Source organism: Micromys minutus (assembly GCF_963924665.1).
Source record: "Micromys minutus genome assembly, chromosome: 23".
Classification (NCBI taxonomy): domain Eukaryota; kingdom Metazoa; phylum Chordata; class Mammalia; order Rodentia; family Muridae; genus Micromys; species Micromys minutus.
Genome location: NC_137958.1, coordinates 16,486,681 through 16,503,640, shown reverse-complemented (window position 1 = coordinate 16,503,640; position 16,960 = coordinate 16,486,681). Strand labels below are relative to the sequence as shown.

Genomic DNA, 16,960 nt, shown 5'->3' with positions numbered 1-16,960 from the left:
CTGGCAAGTGCACACTGGGCCATGTCTAAAGAATATACTAATAAAAATCTATTTAATACTTTCTCCTGAAGTTTAAGGCCACTGTCATTTTCTAGTATTGCTACATGCTATAAATAGTGTCTACCTTCATGGAACTTTGGTTTCCTGACTAATATGTTGTGGAAAATGTATCAGCTTCCCTAAGAGACAAGGAGGAGAGCAATGATTTTCCCATTCTAATTAAAAGAGAAGACACCAGCCTGTATATTTTGAGTACCTTCAGATATCTGAAAGATTCCTCCTAAGAGGTATTAGCGTAACTTGAGGTTTTTAACTTGAGATTAAAAAAACAAAACAAAACAAAACAAAACAAAAAAACTGAAAACTTACATGTAGATGCTATGCAATTATTTTTTAAAGTTCATGAAATTTCAGCATTTATTTAAATTGTTTCTTTGGGAATGGTGCATGCCATTAATCCCTCCACTCAGTGCAAACCTGTAATCCCAACACTCAGAAACAGCAACAGGCGAATCTAGGCTAGCCTAGTCCACAGAGCTGGGAGCAAGTTCCAGGACAACAACAGCTACACAGAGAAGTCTGGTCCCCCAAACAAACAAACAAACAAACAAACAAAAAACAAAACCAAAAACACAAACCAAAAGCATAAAAAAAGAGAAAGAGAGACAGAAATGTTTCTTTTAAATGTGAGGTTTACAATGATATCATTTCCCACTTTCCTTTCTCCCTTACAACCTTCTCACTTACTCCACCTTGGTCTGTTAAAACTCCATGTGCACATGCATGACTGAGTGTACAAATGTTCATCCCATGCACACAGTAGACTGCAGATGAGAGGCAGGCATTGTATCAACTGTAACAGGAGTCATATGAGGCCTTGAGGAGACACATAGGAGCTGGGAACCAAGCCCAGGTTTTCTGAAGGAACATCAACTGCTTCCAACCACTGAGCCGGCACTCCTGCCCCAAGCCATTATGTTGTTTGATTACTTTTATATCTAGACAAAGAAGTTGCATTCCTTTTTCCTTTTATTTTTCTATGTATACAACACAAAAAATGTTTGTTATTGTCTTCTATACTAGAATTTACTCTGACCAATATTCTCTGCAATAGGTATTCTGCTACAGAAAGCAGAACAATCTACCAATGTGTCTTACCCTGGCAAGAAATTAGCCTTCAGTCTCACACTACTACTGTAAAATTAAAACAGAATGCCTGTTCACAATTGAATTAAGACATAGAAGAAAGGTTAAGTGATAAAAATGTAGGATTTCAGATAAAATACTTTCAATAACAACAACAACAACATATTGTGATGCAGTAGTAACTAGACAAAAAGTGTGAACTTAAGAAACAGCATCTTTTAATGTTAGAAACCAGTCCTGTTTGGGAGATTATGAAAGCAGAAGATATTACCACAAATACATTTTAAAGCCATTCTAGTTTTTGTAAGATTCCATACAATAAGCCATTTATTATAACTTACATCTCTTAACATTATAACAGCTCTCCACAGTTACATTAGTTGTAGCTGAGCAGAAAGAGAAAAACCTACTCAGTTTGGTAAAGAGTTAGGCAGCATGGAACATGACAACATACTTAAAAGCAAAGAGCTAAGATGTGCTAAAAAAAATAGTCCATGAGATGGATTTTTTTACATATAAGCTCTGTGTCCGAAAGTTAAAAAAAACTCACTGAGATACCTGGCCTTGCTGTTGCCAAGGACTCCAGAGAGGGAGAGGCTTAAACAATATATAAGCAGTGGCTCATATGTGAATTCTTCATTTTTTTTTATCCTTAAAAGATGTCATATTTATGACAGTCCATGTGCTGACAGTCACAAGGAATATTTGCTATAAATGAAGGGGCAACCCCATACATGATAACAGTTTCCTTCAATAAGGAAAAAAAAAAGTCTCTTAGAATGTATATTCTTGAAATTTGCCAACATGGAGAAAACTCAGTAAATCAAAACCAAACAAGATAAGTGGTTCTACAGAAATGGAAGTCCACCCAGTTGAAAACGGTCGACTCTACAAAGTGCAGGATTTTATTAAAAAATATAGGCTATAGTGACATGTTAATCTTTTTAAAAATATGCCGTGGCTTATTGCATATATAGATTTACAAATATATCTATATCTGCAATAAGAGAGAAAGAGAGTGCACACACCACCATTTCTTCTACTAAAGATAGGTGTGTTTTGTAAAAACAAAGCATATATTAAGTCTTCCTTTTGTAGATCGGTTTTTTCCAAAGATGTAGCCAGTGCATGATGGAGGCTCCATCACTACCTGTAAAGCAGAAGAAACAACACTAATCAGAAAGCAGTGATATAATAAAATGATAAATAGTCTTATATCACATACATCATATCTTATATATCATATCATATCAGGATATGAAACTTTCATGTATGAAGCCCAAGAGAGATTAAAAGCTAAAAGGTATTGAAAGAGATCTAAAGCTAAAGAGAGAGATTATCTAACAGTTTTATTATAAAGCAGACACGTGTTCCTCTTCAAGAATGACACATAGAAAACTGTATTCTAACTCCCAAGAACGAAGCACAGAAAATAAGACCAGGGAGGGTAGTTCATTAAATTTGCTGTTGCTGCCACGGATCGCCATACACTCAAGACTATCTTCCATGAAGAGGCACACATGCACAACGTTCAAACTTAGCTCGGTGTATTCTCACAATCTGTAAGCAGCAAGCCATTTTCTCTGTGACATGCCACCTTATTCCAGTTTTTATGTCCACGCCTTCTTAAAATTATGCATAATTATTCCAGAGACTTAACATTTAGAACATTGCAAAATGATTATTTACAAAAACCTGCCTCTAATAATTCTGAGTCTAGTAAAGTCAACTAATTGCCAAGGGAAAAAATAATCTATTTTCTAAAAACATGGTTTTTAAAAGGTGATATTTCTTTCTTTAAAACAATGAAATGTGGGAATAAAACAGACACTGTGATATAGCCACCAAGAACTTTTGATTCTCTTATTAATTAGTAGTATATACACCCAAGAAATTTTATATTCGAGGATCATTAAACAACGATAAAGTTATTCATTTAACTGAAAATAATAATTTGTACAGGCACACTTTTGTATTTGAACAGGGATTTGGTACCTTTTTAGTGAATATGCTGTTTAATCTATGATATCAACACATATTCACCTTTGTTTCATTATAACTTGTTGTTAAGTTAATAAGAAATATTAAGGTATTTTAACTTTGGGAGAGACATTTATTTTTCTCATATTTTTATTGAAAATAAATGTCTTTCATACAATAGATTTAGAAGTTTTCATTGCATGTGTGTTGGCATTTCGCCTGCATGCTTGTCTGCCTGTCATCAAGTATGTGCGATGACTGTGGAGGTCAGGAGAAGACATCAAAAAGTGGTACTAGAGTAGCTGCAACCTGCTGGGAAAGGGTCCTTGGGAAGAGAAACTGTGCTCCTAACCACCTGTCATGTCTCTTGCATCTTATTTTGAACATTACAAAGTGTATATGCCTTGTTAGCATTTTAAACACTTGTTGTGCACACAAATGAGTTTAGAAAGTGACACAAATGATCCAGAACAAAACACTGAGCTGCCTTTTCTACATCCTTAAGATGCTCACTTCTCATACAATCAATAATGATAACCAACTTCTGCATAACTTTACAAAACATTATGTCTTAGATTTAATTTATCTTAGATTTTCAACATGAATAATGTGGCATTTCTTATCATTTTCTAGAATGTCTCCAGAAGATATCTCCTAGTCTTTACTCCAGGTTATCGGAAATATAGGGATGATGTGGGAATTCATGTCAAATGCTTAGTATTGTCAGTATTTGTTCAATTTCAGTTATTAGGATTAAAATTAAAATTTCTACAAAGACACAGATTATGGTCAATTTTTGGCCTTAGTAAAAAAAAATTTACTTATTTTGAAGTGTTTTTTTTTTCAACCCAAGCATTTTCTACTCATATGTCATTTATCTGACAGAAAATTGGAGACTTCTCTTTCAAAGTTCACTTCCATGTAGGCCAAGGCAAGTATGTTAAGCTTTCATTTTGTTCATGTAGAGAAACATGGATATTGAAATCTAGACACAGTAGTCTCTAATATCGAAAACACCGTGTACAATTTTGCCAAAACTGTTGAGTATTATCCACAATTATGTACTTTTTCTCTAAACTAAGAAAATCGATTAATTATTTTCTTATAATTTTATATTTTAATTTCCAGACAATAATTTTTAATTGCTCATCAGGATGTCATGCTATTAAGTCCTGATTGGGAAAAGGTCTGAATTGAATCTACAAGCATTTACCAAGGAATTATGATGACAATTTCCTTTACCTATGTGTTTTATCAAAAATCTATATATTTCTACATCTGCATCATTTGTTTCTTAGTTTAAAATACATCAAAACTTGGGATATGTATTAAGACATTATAGCTGGCTAAACATCTGCAGAAATATTTGTGCCTAGATATATAATCAGTTTTTATTTTTCCGGAGCTGAGGTTGAACCCCAGGCCTTAAGGTTGCTAGGCAAGTGCTCTACTACTGAGCTAAATCCCCAACCACAGTATAATCCCTCTTTGATAAGATGAAAACAGTTAAATAACACAGACTTTGTTAGAGCACTTACTTATTTCCCATTCTTAGATCTGCAAGCACAGTATGAAATCATAAAAGCAACAAACATCACTACTCCAAGTCCAAGTAAGACCATCTCTACCATGCCAAGTAGATTTATTTTTCCAGTCACTTGTTTTCTGAACATTTCAGCTTTCTCATCGCCAATTGTCCCAGTCTGCAATCAAGATTACCATTAGTATTATTTTATTAAATGAACGAAACAAAAATAATTTTATACCATTCTGTTCTTTAAACATACGTGTAGGTGTCATCTACCTGTGCCAGCAAGGCAGTAAAATTCACTTTACATCCAAAGTTGACTTGCTGCACATGCTGATATGCAGTAATGATTCCCTTCCAACTTTGATCATGCTGTCTAGGACTCAGCAGTGCACATGCACCTATCTGACCTTTCAAATTCTTCGAAACATTTTTCAACTTTCCAAATGGTTCCCAGAGTCAGCGAGAAATTGCAAGGGTCAACAGCTGTTCATTCTGTGAAGGTTTGGACAATGCATTTTCTAATTCTGTGACTAATCAATTTAGTAGCCTACAGTAATATAGTTTTATCAGGCGATGATTGTCAGTCTAGTCTAATCTGTACTAACTAGGAATAATTAGTGTCTTTATTACTGTTATATTCAAGGAATCATGAGTTCTGTGATGTTACATATATTCATGTCTCTTTCTTAAGTACTTGAGTATTCTGACTTGTGTAAAAGTAAAATTTGTAAAATTATATGTCTGCCTGAAAAACAAGCCATAAAATTTAACAAATACGTCTATGTAATTTGGCTTTCTTCTAATAGATATATCAAAGTGTAAGAGCATATATATATATATATATAGGCATTGGATAAACATTTTTATGTATTATAAAACATATATCATTTTAAATACCCAATATTTTTATATAATATTGTTTTAATGAAATACTAACCTCATTTAGCCACAGTATAGGTACGATGTAATTTCTCTTTAGATTCTTTAATGCTCTATAATACACATCAAATATAATTATGAGGAAACATACATACTTAAATACATTTATAATAATTAAACAATCAAAAATCAATTATTTTTGTATATTACTTAAGTTCTTTGATTTTTGTTCTATTCAATGAATTAATTTTAATAGAGATGTCTCTCATGTTCTCCATTCGCATATGTAATGTAGATATGTAATTGCATTTTATGGGTTCATAGGTACACATTTTAGTCTACAAAAGTATATGACCTAGGACTTATAGTCCTAATACTTGGGCATATGCTACATAAGATGTACAGCCAACAATATACAACCAATAGTTAAAAATACCATTTCAATAAGCATTAGATCTGATTCTTCCTTAAGTAACATATGTCCCAGATGTTTAATAATTCTATATTAACATAAAGATGAAAAGCTACAAGACATTCTTTCCATTTTTATTTATCTACTCACAATCTTATAAGAAAGTGTTACTAATGCATTAAAAATCAATTGTTAGGGAGACTCACTCTATTTTTCTGGCTGGCTTGACCAGTATGTTGACCTGCAGTCGTTTTGCAAATTGTAGAGTGAATCCAGTTATCTAAAAAGAACAAATTTAAATAATTACAAACTTCTAAAGCATTCCTTTATAAAAGTCAGATTTTACCTTTTCTGTTATACAAAGAGAGTCATTTTGTATTTAAAAATATACATATCCCTCCTTTTTTAAATAAATAAAGTGGTAAGAAAAAAAATGAAAGATTTCTTAAGACTGAGAAACTAGGCTATTTAAACATTGTGTATATGTATGTAAGTAGTTATATTCTACCTGTATTTATACACATACATTGTATCTACATATATAATGTATGCATATATACATATATATATATATATTTATATATGGAGAGAGAATTTCTTTGTCTTAACTAACATTAAAATTTTTTTTAAATATAGCCTTGAGGTAATTTTTGGTATTCAAAATTCATTATATTTGATCTATACATACCATTAAAACTCTGACTTTTTCCATGTTACGTTCTGTTCTACATATACTTTATGATTATTGTAACTAGTAGATTTCAATGCATGCTATCAAACCTATAAAAGATTTAAGTACTACCAAAAATATATTCATATAGTATTATGCCAAAATTTCTTTAAATATCTGTACATGTCTCTCTTTTTTTAAAAAATAAAGTTGAAAGAGAGAGAAAAATAAAACGAGTACACCAAGTAGATATTTGAGGTATCATTCCATTGTGAAATGAAATGTTAATATAATTTCTTCTGTCCTTGTATCTGTTAATTGCCTTTGGTAGGGAAGTCAGTAAAATTTTTTTCCTTTAGATTGTGAAATTAACATAAATTGGTTCAGAAAGAAATGGGACTTCACAGCGCTCAAATGCTGAGAGCCAGTTCCAGAACATGAATGCTAGCTACTGTTAGAATATTGAGAACGTCCATAGTCTTTCAAAGATTCAAAAAGATATCTAGATAATTTAAATGTTAACACTAGTACTATAGCAACACTTGTAAGTTATTCTTGTTATGTATTTTGTCTGAAAACTTACAGATAATCCTAATATGTATTGATCCCTAATAGCAGTGATTCATGACAAAAGCAAATTCAGTTAAGTGTAAAAACAACAACAACGATGATGATGATGATGATTATGATGATTGTGATGAATAATTATAGTAACTTTTATTATTAGAAATTTTTGATTCCAGTGAAAGACTTACAAAGTCTTTTTGAAATTTTATTGAAACTAAAAATGAATTTCATGTCATTCATATTAGAATAAGAAGACATAAATTTTATTCTCCCCAACAGTTTCACTGATGTTAAGGGTATAGTCCAAGAATATCGTTTTTAGTTTTAGAAGAACATTAACTAAATCAGTCAATAAGACAATGACTTACAGGTTCCACATCCAAGTACGTCCTATGCTCATCTTCATTTGGATTTAAGCCTTCAATAGGTTCCGAAATATCAGGACTTGCATGTAGGAAATGTGGAAGGGAAATATACACAGGCTTTCCTGAAGACACATTTTAAGAGACAGTTGGATATAGATTACTTTATAGCTCACATATTATTTAAAGTTTTTGCTAGAGGATGAAGCTTTTGTGGATTAAAATATACTTGTTTTTGAAATGCTGATGGTAAGAGTTTACCATCATGTGTTTAGTATCATGCAAAATAACATGAATAACTGTGACATTTTATTAAACAGCTACTTGTCTGATTCCTCACACACCGATTTCTAACATTTTGAAGTTCACTGTTGAACCAAATTAGAACATGTTCAAACTTTGAGTGGTGCTAAACTGCGCTGAACATCTCAGTAGTTTGTTCATTATCCTGATTATTCTACAATAAATACAAACATGACAAGGATGACTCTGAAGTCTGTGTTGTTCCATTCTTGCTTTAGGGACATAATAACAGCTTATTTAATTCTCTGCTTTCTAAAGGCAGGGGTGCTACAACAAGAGCAGATGATTAGACAACTCATTGTACACTGGAATTTTTTCCATAAACTTCAGAACAAGATGGTATAAAACCAGTGTGATTTTTCAAATAAATCAGTTTTATAAATACTAACAACACAACAGTAGCTTCAGAAAGAAAGACAGACAGAAGACAAAGCCAGGGAAAAAAGCCATAAAAGCAAAGCAAAATGCACTCCACCGAAGTTTATGTTTCATTAGCATAGCTTTTTTCATTTTAAATGTCCCAAAAAAGAGTTAGGGGTTAATATTATACTAGGTGTCAAGATATTTATTCATTTATCTCCTTCTCTTTCCTCTGCATTCTTTCATTCAACTAGTAGCCCTTCTCTAAGCTTTCTTGTCATGTGAATTTCATCATCAACTCTTCCCAGCTTAAGATTTTCTTCTTTCCTATTGTGGTCTCTATTGTAGTTTTATGACTACACCACACACACACACACACACACACACACACACACACACACACACACACATCCACACACTGAGAGAGAAAGAGAGAGATTTCACTTTACATTCTGCATATAAGAGAATATTTGAGATACTTATCTTTCTGAATTTTAGCTCATTTTGCATAATACAATGGTAATTAGCCCCATCTAATTTGTACATGTTACAACTTAAAGAATAAAATCCAGAAGCATAATAAATACAAATTTACATGAGCTTTGACAATGACCATATCTACACACCTTCTTTGCATTTGCCAATGTCTAGCACACCATAGGATGTACAGTTATTTGAGACTACTTTTTCAGTGCAGAAACAGTGGTTGTCTGGATTCTGATGTGGTGATGCAAAGGCATTGGCTGGAAGAACAAATCTGTACACGGGGATTCCTTTAAGGTCAATTTCCGATCCAAACACAGCGTAGATAGACCTACATGGGATTTCAAGAAAAGACCTTTATACTAGAGAAGTGAATCCTCTTCTGGAAATCTTATTTTTTTGTTTAAATTAATTTATATTCTTGGTCTAAATTAAATGGCACATATTCCGGATACAATTTTAAATTTGTTTTTAATTCATAGGAAACTTTGTGATGCTGTTTTTACATTTTAAGATATAACATGGTTAAAAGCATGAGTATAAAATCTTTTAAGGTCAAGTTTACATGTAAACTGTCATGGAGGATCAATGTCAGAGAAGGGTTTATACATAAATTCTTTTATTTAACAAATATGTATATGTCTTACTCAAATTATAGAATTGGGCTCAATTTAGGTCTGTCCATGTTACACAAAAGCTTAAAGAAAAAGCCACTCATTTGTCAGAACATGTGCATGGTGGGCTTAGACCTGATCTCAGTCATTCACCCCGTGTCTCCATGAGCAATTCTGTGTGTCAGAGATTATTCAATATTCTCTCTGATCCCCAGCTACCCCTGTGACAAAGCACTGTTCTCAGAAATTATATTTTTACAGAGCAATGATTCTGTGATGTCTAATCAATAAATCTGTCTATAATATCATCATCATGGATGAGACTAAAAATCAAGGATAAGATATAGATCAATGTAGTTGTGTGGGTTTTTATACTCATGGATATATATTCAACTCCACCAGCTCAAAAACTTTTCTGTGTGGATCTTTAACAGAGCTCTGGAACAAATGCATTATTTTCTTCAGATGTTTTCAGAAAGATAAGGTTCCCTTTACACTTGTTTTCTGTATCTCAGAACTTTATCAGAAGACATGATAAATATTACTCAGAAATGTCAAGAAAATGACTTGTTCTTTAATGTTGGAATATAAAAGTTAATTTGGAAGAATCAATAAATATAAATTTTATTTGCCACATTTATTCTTAAAAAATCAAGAGAAATATTTGTCTATTTTTTAAAAAAAAATAGAGTAAGTAAATATGCTTCCCATTTTTTGTTTAAAGACTGGAGTTGGAAAAGTATAATGTTTACACTCCCGAAACTTACCTACAAATGTCAGAGGAAAAGAATCTTAGTATCCGAGACTTCTCAACAAAAGGTGGAAAAGAGGCTGCATCTGTTAAAAATCAACCCAGATACAGTTGTTTCTATGTGATGTGAATTCTAGAAAAATCTGTAAATATCTTTTTAGTATAGTCAATAGAAATAAAACATATACTGCATATAAAATTTTAAAGTTACCTAGTAGGATAGTGACTTTTAGAAAATAAGAGGTATATTTTATTTACTTAAGTATATACAAGTTATCATTTTCAATATATAACCAAAGCATCTTTCATATAACCTATATAGTCTCACAGATCATTTCAATTACAACAGATGTCCTAAATATTTTTATCAATTTGAACTACCCAAAATGATTTGACAAGAAAACCTCCACTGAAGACTTTCCTAGATTCTATTGGCCCACGAGTAAGTCTGTAAGGGAGTATAATGATTTGAACAAAAATCATAGATTAAATTTAAATGCTTAGTCATCAGGGAGTGACTTGACTAGGAAGGAATTGGTAGGTGTGGCCTTATTGGAAGAAATGGGTCACTGGGGGTGGGCTTTCAAGTTTCCAAAACCCAAGCTAGGTTCAGTGTCTTTCTCTTCTTGTTGCTTCCTGCACTCTCTGCCTTCATGCAGTCATTCATGTCTCCAAGATGACAATGGACTAAACTGCTGTAATTGTAGCAAGCCCAACTCTTCATATGAGTTTCCATGGTCATGATACCTGTTTATAGCAATAGACTCTTCACTAAGACAGAACTTGGTTCCAGGGAGTGAGGTATCACTTTGACTGCTTGTTGGTTAAATGTGAACTTTGGAACTTTGGGCTAGAAATGCAGTCAAATGCTTCACGCGGGGCTTAATGGACTGTGCTAGTAGGAACATGGAAGGTGGTGTTAAAGAAGACTTGAGCTGTGGGGGCTTGACTCAAGATAATTTAGAGGAAAAGAATGTTAGGAAGTAGCCTAGAGACCATTCCTGTGATATTTTGTCAAAGAATATGGATGATTTCTGCCCTCCTCTCCCCCAAAAAGTCTGCCTAAGGTTAAATTGAATAGTTTTGGATTAATGGCAATGGCAAAAGAGATTTCAAGACCGTCTCATATTGACTTTATCTTGTGGCTAGTAGTGGTGACACTTATGCAGAGCTATCATAAAAAGGAGTATACAGATCCAGGAAATATACAACATATGCAGTTTGAGGAAAACAGGAACACCAGGAGCTAAATCCAGTGCTGATGGAGACTAAAAGTTTAATGAAAAGACTTAATGTTAAATGGAATAAGGGAGTGGTGATCTCAGAGCAAGACCTACCATCTAAGCTTCCAACTTGTGAAAAAAATGTAAAGGAAAATTTATACAAGGAAGGAAACTATCAACTACAAAATTCAATGAAAATGTAACTGAAAGAGATGGCCAAGTTCTAGTCTCCGCAATCAGCACAACTTGGCAGCTTCAGCCATCTCCTGGTTCTGGCTTTAGAGATAAGGTTGTAAAATCTCCCTTTGCAAATAAACAAAGTTACTGAAGCCAGAAATATACCGGGAATCCCTCTTCATGAAGGCCTAGAGAAGCCATTGAATGAAGCTATGTAGGTGAAGTTTGGTTTGTCTTGCAGATGCCAAGATGTTGGAAATGCGAGATATTGGATAAAGTCCAGGGAGAAAGATAGGCGTGGTGTGGAACCAGAGAGAAGCGTGTTACTATCAACAAAGCTGAAAGGAGTCAGTCTGAAGTGCACTTTGACATCAGACATGGAAATGCAGAATTCGGAGTTTTCTCGTCTGCTTTTCAGTCTCCCATTGTTACCTCTCTATGTTCCCCTTTCTCCCCTTTGCAATGGTAACACATTGCTACCCCTCTATGTCGGAAATATGTGATCTGCTATTATTTTGATTTTATAGGGACTTACAGGAAAGCTGTCCCTGCTGCTAACATACTGCAGCACTTGGGAGAGTGGGCTCTGCACCTTGCCCGGTAGTATAGTAGAGCATAGTAGAGCTGGCCCTGGACACGGAGTTGCAGGTGAACTGGCCCTAAGGGTATGAGCACAGGAACCTGTTGTGCCTCTTATCTGCTGGGATGTGTTCAGACGAGGGCAAGTCAGCCCCTCCTTCCCTCATCCCTTCCTATCTATGCCAGGTGGGAGAGCTCACCCTGGGGTCATGAGAGTGGGGGACCTGGCCATGTCATGACCAACTGCAATACTTGATTTTGCAGTTGAAATTTTGAAATTGCCCTGCAATTTGCCTAGGCAGCAGGATAGAGCTGGCCATATTTGTGGCAGTTTCAGATAAGCCAGCCCCGTGGGTGTTAGAGTAAGAGAGGTAATGAGTTATTGCAATGAACACTTGCAAGGAAAGAATGTATATGTAAACCAAAGACTAGATAACAGGATACACCGTGACACACTGTAACTTCCACAAGTAGAGGTTGCAAAAAGATGGGGGTCGTAGGAGGGATGAGAGAGATGAGTGAGATTTAGGTACATGATGGAAAATTCACTAAGAGCCAATAGAAAGTTTTAAAAAAGGAAAATAGAAAGAGATTGCCTTGAATCTCAGAATAACTTTTAAAGAGCATTGAGCCTGTGATAGAATATGGGGGCTATGAAAGGTAGACTTAATACATCTTTACAGTTTATGATATGGATATAGGCCTATGGGTGCAGGGAGTGAAATTCAGTTGATTTGAATAAAAATGCCCTCATAGACTTATAAAAGAATGCTCAGTTATCAAGGAGTGGGACTGTTTAGAAGAAATTAGTAGGTGTGGCCTCTTTGAAGGAAGTGTGTCACAGAGGTTAGGTTTAAAAACCTGAAGGCAGATCCATTGTCTTACATGTCTGGCTTAGTGTCCATCCAGATGTAGAACCCTCAGCTACTCTCTAGAACCATGTCTGCTTCTAATACGCTACCATGCTTTGATGATAATGAGCTAAACCTCAGATACCATAAGCAATCTTCAATTAAACACTCTCTTTTGTAAGAATTGCTGTGGTCCTTGTGTCTCTTCACAGCAATAGAACACTGTCTAAGACATAGAGTATCTTGATTTTTAATCAGTGGATGAGGGCCTAGACAACTGTGAGTACTGCTACTTCTTAGGATGATGGACCCGAGCTACATAAGAAAGTTAGCTAACCAACAGCCTAAAATGAACTTGTGAGCAAGCCAGCAAACTACATTCATACATAAACTTTGGGGAAAAGTTCCTGCCTTTAGCTCTTGTTCTGACTTCCCTCAGTAAAGAACTAGAAAAATAAGATCAATCTTTTATTCCCTGTGTACATCAAGACAGAGCATTGCACCACAGCAATACAATGAGGCTGGAATTACAGGTAAATTACTTAAAATTTATATATATATAGTATATATATATATATATATATATATATATATATATATATATATAGTATATTCACTGCTATTAAAACAAAAAAAAAAATAACCCTACTAAAGCCACTGTTAAACTTGTGAATGTGTATTTGAAATATCCCCCTCTATCATCAAGTTGGCACTTTTCTTGGCATAAATGCCTTCAGTATCCCTAGTATATCGGCATTTTTCTAATGATTACAGTGATCTGTCCATCTGATTTAATTTTTAATTTTTTTCCTCACTAAAATTTCTCATATGTTTCAAAATATTTTATACTTCAGTTGACATTTTATTGTTTATTCAAATTTCAATGTAATTGTCCTCCATGGCAGACACCGAAGAAGTGTAGAAGTAACCAGACGTTTCTTCACTCTCTTTCACTAATGAAGATGTCTAAAGTGAGCAACCTCTGTCTGTATTTGGGTAAAATGTTCTGACACATCCTTCAGTTACGTGTTCATGCACTTCTCTCAGCAGGTTTTATTTTTTAACCTTATGACTTTCATTCTTCACTCATGCTTCTATAAATAGAGTCAAGAAAATCACAGTGTTCTCGTTACTAACATTTGATTCACTTAGAGGGCTAGATAGTTTAAATTCTCCATACCAGTAGGCATTGCCTACACTTGAGCATCCAGAGGTTAATCAACTAAAGTGTCATATATTGCAAACACTTAAATTACTTTTCTGAAATACCACTGAAGATAGAGAATAATTAAATCCACAAATTTTCATAGGCAAGAAATGTAAGATAGTTATTAGTGGAGTCATAGTTTTCTTTTGTCTATATATTCGTGTATGTGTCTAGACCAGAGAGAAATTTGGTGTATAACTCTACAGATATTGTCCATCTTTATTCTTTTATCTGACTTCTCTTACTGGGACCTAAAGCTTACTGATAAGGCTGGGCAGGCCAGGGAATGAACTCCAGGTATTCATCCATCTCAGCCTCCTCAACTGTAGAATTACAACTATGCTTAACTATGTTCAGTGTTTCCCCCGCCCCATGGTTCCTAAGAATCCAACTTGGTCCCTATACTTTTTATCACACTATCTCCTAGGCAAATTATCTTCCTATCACCCAAGAGTTGCTTTTCTAAAGAGAAGCATTCTAAATGTGTGTTTTTCCTTTTAGTGGCTGTGTTTCAAACCACAACAAAATGTAATTTTAGATAGTGGTGGGCACATGTTAGCACCTTTTTTTCAGCAGTAGTTGCTCCTTCCTAGTCCCATATCAATGGTTCCTCTCACAGGGATCATCTCCCAATTACTCCTCTCTCTTTGTACTACTTTTACCTCTAGAGTCTGCCTCAATGTCCTAGGTTTCATTACTGAGGTTCCTGTCCTTATCATGAATACTTTTCCAAAGCTCTACTCTCTTCAGTTCAACCAGTTTCTTAGATCATGAACAGAGTTCTTGCTGAATTTTCCAACGCAGTTATTACTGTTTGGGAACAGCACAGTAGAAAGCATATTATATAACAAAGTATTGAACTACTTGACAATTTATTTGGAAAGGTGTCTTTGAAAACATCACTGTCTTGGCTCGTTCTTTTCTGCCCTGTGAGACAGAACAAAAGTAAACAAACCTGCAATTCCCAATTGCGCCTTTGGAAAGGTAGCCCCGGCTTCCTTTGTTATTAAGCTGTCACCTTCTTCATTATATCACTTTCCAATTGAGTGTTCCCTCTCCTACTTTGTAAACATTATGTATGTGCTTCTTACTAATTAAAGGCTTAACTTGATTTAGATTGCTCGGTGGTATTTGACTGCCATTGTGTTTTACAACCATAGTTCTTATGTGGGAGGACAGTGTGTACTTTGCTTTTCCTTAAGGGCAATGATAACCTCAACCTAGCTGTATCCAAAAGCAAAGATATTTATTGTCTCTCTGCATTCCAAGTCTAATGAAGAGAACACATTTTTGTGTATATTCTTTCTGATAGTAGATATTTAACCTTGTCTTAGTTTTCCTTTTCTGCCTTCATGCTGACCAACTTGTTATTCTGCTCTCCAACTTTGTTACCTCTATCTAAACTCTGTATCTCACTGGGTGAAGGGGGCTTCCTATATGAATTTGTGTTTCTTAGCATTTACATTTTAAGACTACTATTAAAACTGATTAACTAGTAACTAGACCTCTACATTTGTTTTTAGCCAACTTGTTGGTTGCCAAATCCCTAAGTGAGATACTTTACCTAAAAGAACTTTTTTTTGTAATGAAACAAGGCTTATTTTCTATGGTTAATCTAAAAAATACTATGGCATTTGGGACATATTCTATTTCTACCCTACCCCAAAATAGACTCTGAATTATGCTGATTGGTAGTTATAGTTCCTCAACCTGGATTTCTTTAACTGGGAGGGGCGAGAGTTGTGGGAAAAAGGTGAAGTTTTTTCATTGTGGTTGTTACAAAAATTCTTACCTGTGCCATTAATCATGTCGCAATAACTTGGCCAATAGGACAAATTCCTTAGGAATAAAAGAGAAAAGATGAACAAATACTCTCATTTCAAGAACACCATATTCGAATTACTCTTTCAGTCTTGAAACTTTACTTTCATCAACATAATAAGGAATAGAGCTGTTGACAGCCAAGATTTAATAAACATTCAGCCTCAAGCAATCCATGATTGTTTGATCCTCTAATCTTAATGCTATGAAGGAAGTACTGGGCAACATAAGAGGACATACCATAAACATAAGAAGCTAAATGCCAAGCTCATTAGAAACCATTCAGATAGACATGGTACTGGAAGAAAATAAGAGAAATGTTGATCTCCAAGCAGGAATTGGTTTTCTTGAGAGAAATGAATTGTGTGGTAGTTTATTCAGTGTTCATCCTGACAGAAAGAAGGTAGTAAGGTCATTCCTAACCTGAGCTCCTCATCAGATAGATGTGAAAAAAAAAAAAAAAAAAAAAAAAAAAAAGAAGAAGAAGAAGAAGAAAGCAGAGAAACAAGGGTTTAGATTTATAGAATTCAAAATATGTAAATAATGTTTACTTTCCTCATTGGATTTTTAACAGGCTTTAGATATTTTCTATTTTAGCATTATAAGAGACCAGTATTAGACTGGGACAGGACTTATTTATCTTTTATTATCAATATTATATGTACTACTATATGGCACAGATTGCAAAGATTAGCATTAATTCCCTATGAATCTCTTTTAGTCATTTGAATGAGAAAAAACATCAAGCTGTGTTTCCTAAAAAAAAGTATACTAGGATATCAAAATACACCGTTGATTGATTTTCTTAAAGGAAGTAGTGCCAGTTATACTAACCCAGAACACAGTTAAATCAAGTACACAATCCAACAACCTTAAGAATTCTTTTTCTCCTGTTATGTATTAATTTTCTTTCCATTTTACTCATATCAAAAATTAGAATACTTTCAGATGAATTGTAGGAACTGAGACACAGAAAACTATAGATTCATGAACTTATTGTGATGTTTAATCTTTCAAGGTGATATATTGTATATTATGTTCACT

At 34.1% G+C, this 16,960-nt stretch overlaps 1 protein-coding gene across 6 annotated transcripts in view; it reads right to left on the bottom strand.

The window, feature by feature from the left end:
• Positions 1-1,342: 1,342 nt before the first annotated feature.
• Positions 1,343-16,960, bottom strand: part of CD36 (CD36 molecule (CD36 blood group)) — a 91,076-nt gene continuing 75,458 nt past the window's right edge. For all 6 annotated transcript variants that reach the window (XM_080936564.1, XM_080936562.1, XM_080936563.1 and 3 more), the window contains 8 exons: positions 15,888-15,934; positions 10,075-10,144; positions 8,837-9,024; positions 7,554-7,672; positions 6,155-6,228; positions 5,595-5,649; positions 4,665-4,829; positions 1,343-2,296 (listed from right to left, as the gene is read on the bottom strand). In XM_080936564.1, coding sequence (XP_080792690.1) covers positions 4,665-4,829; positions 5,595-5,649; positions 6,155-6,228; positions 7,554-7,672; positions 8,837-9,024; positions 10,075-10,144; positions 15,888-15,934 — 718 coding nt within the window. In that variant the 3' untranslated portion in view covers positions 1,343-2,296. The remainder of the gene's footprint in view (positions 2,297-4,664; positions 4,830-5,594; positions 5,650-6,154; positions 6,229-7,553; positions 7,673-8,836; positions 9,025-10,074; positions 10,145-15,887; positions 15,935-16,960) is intronic.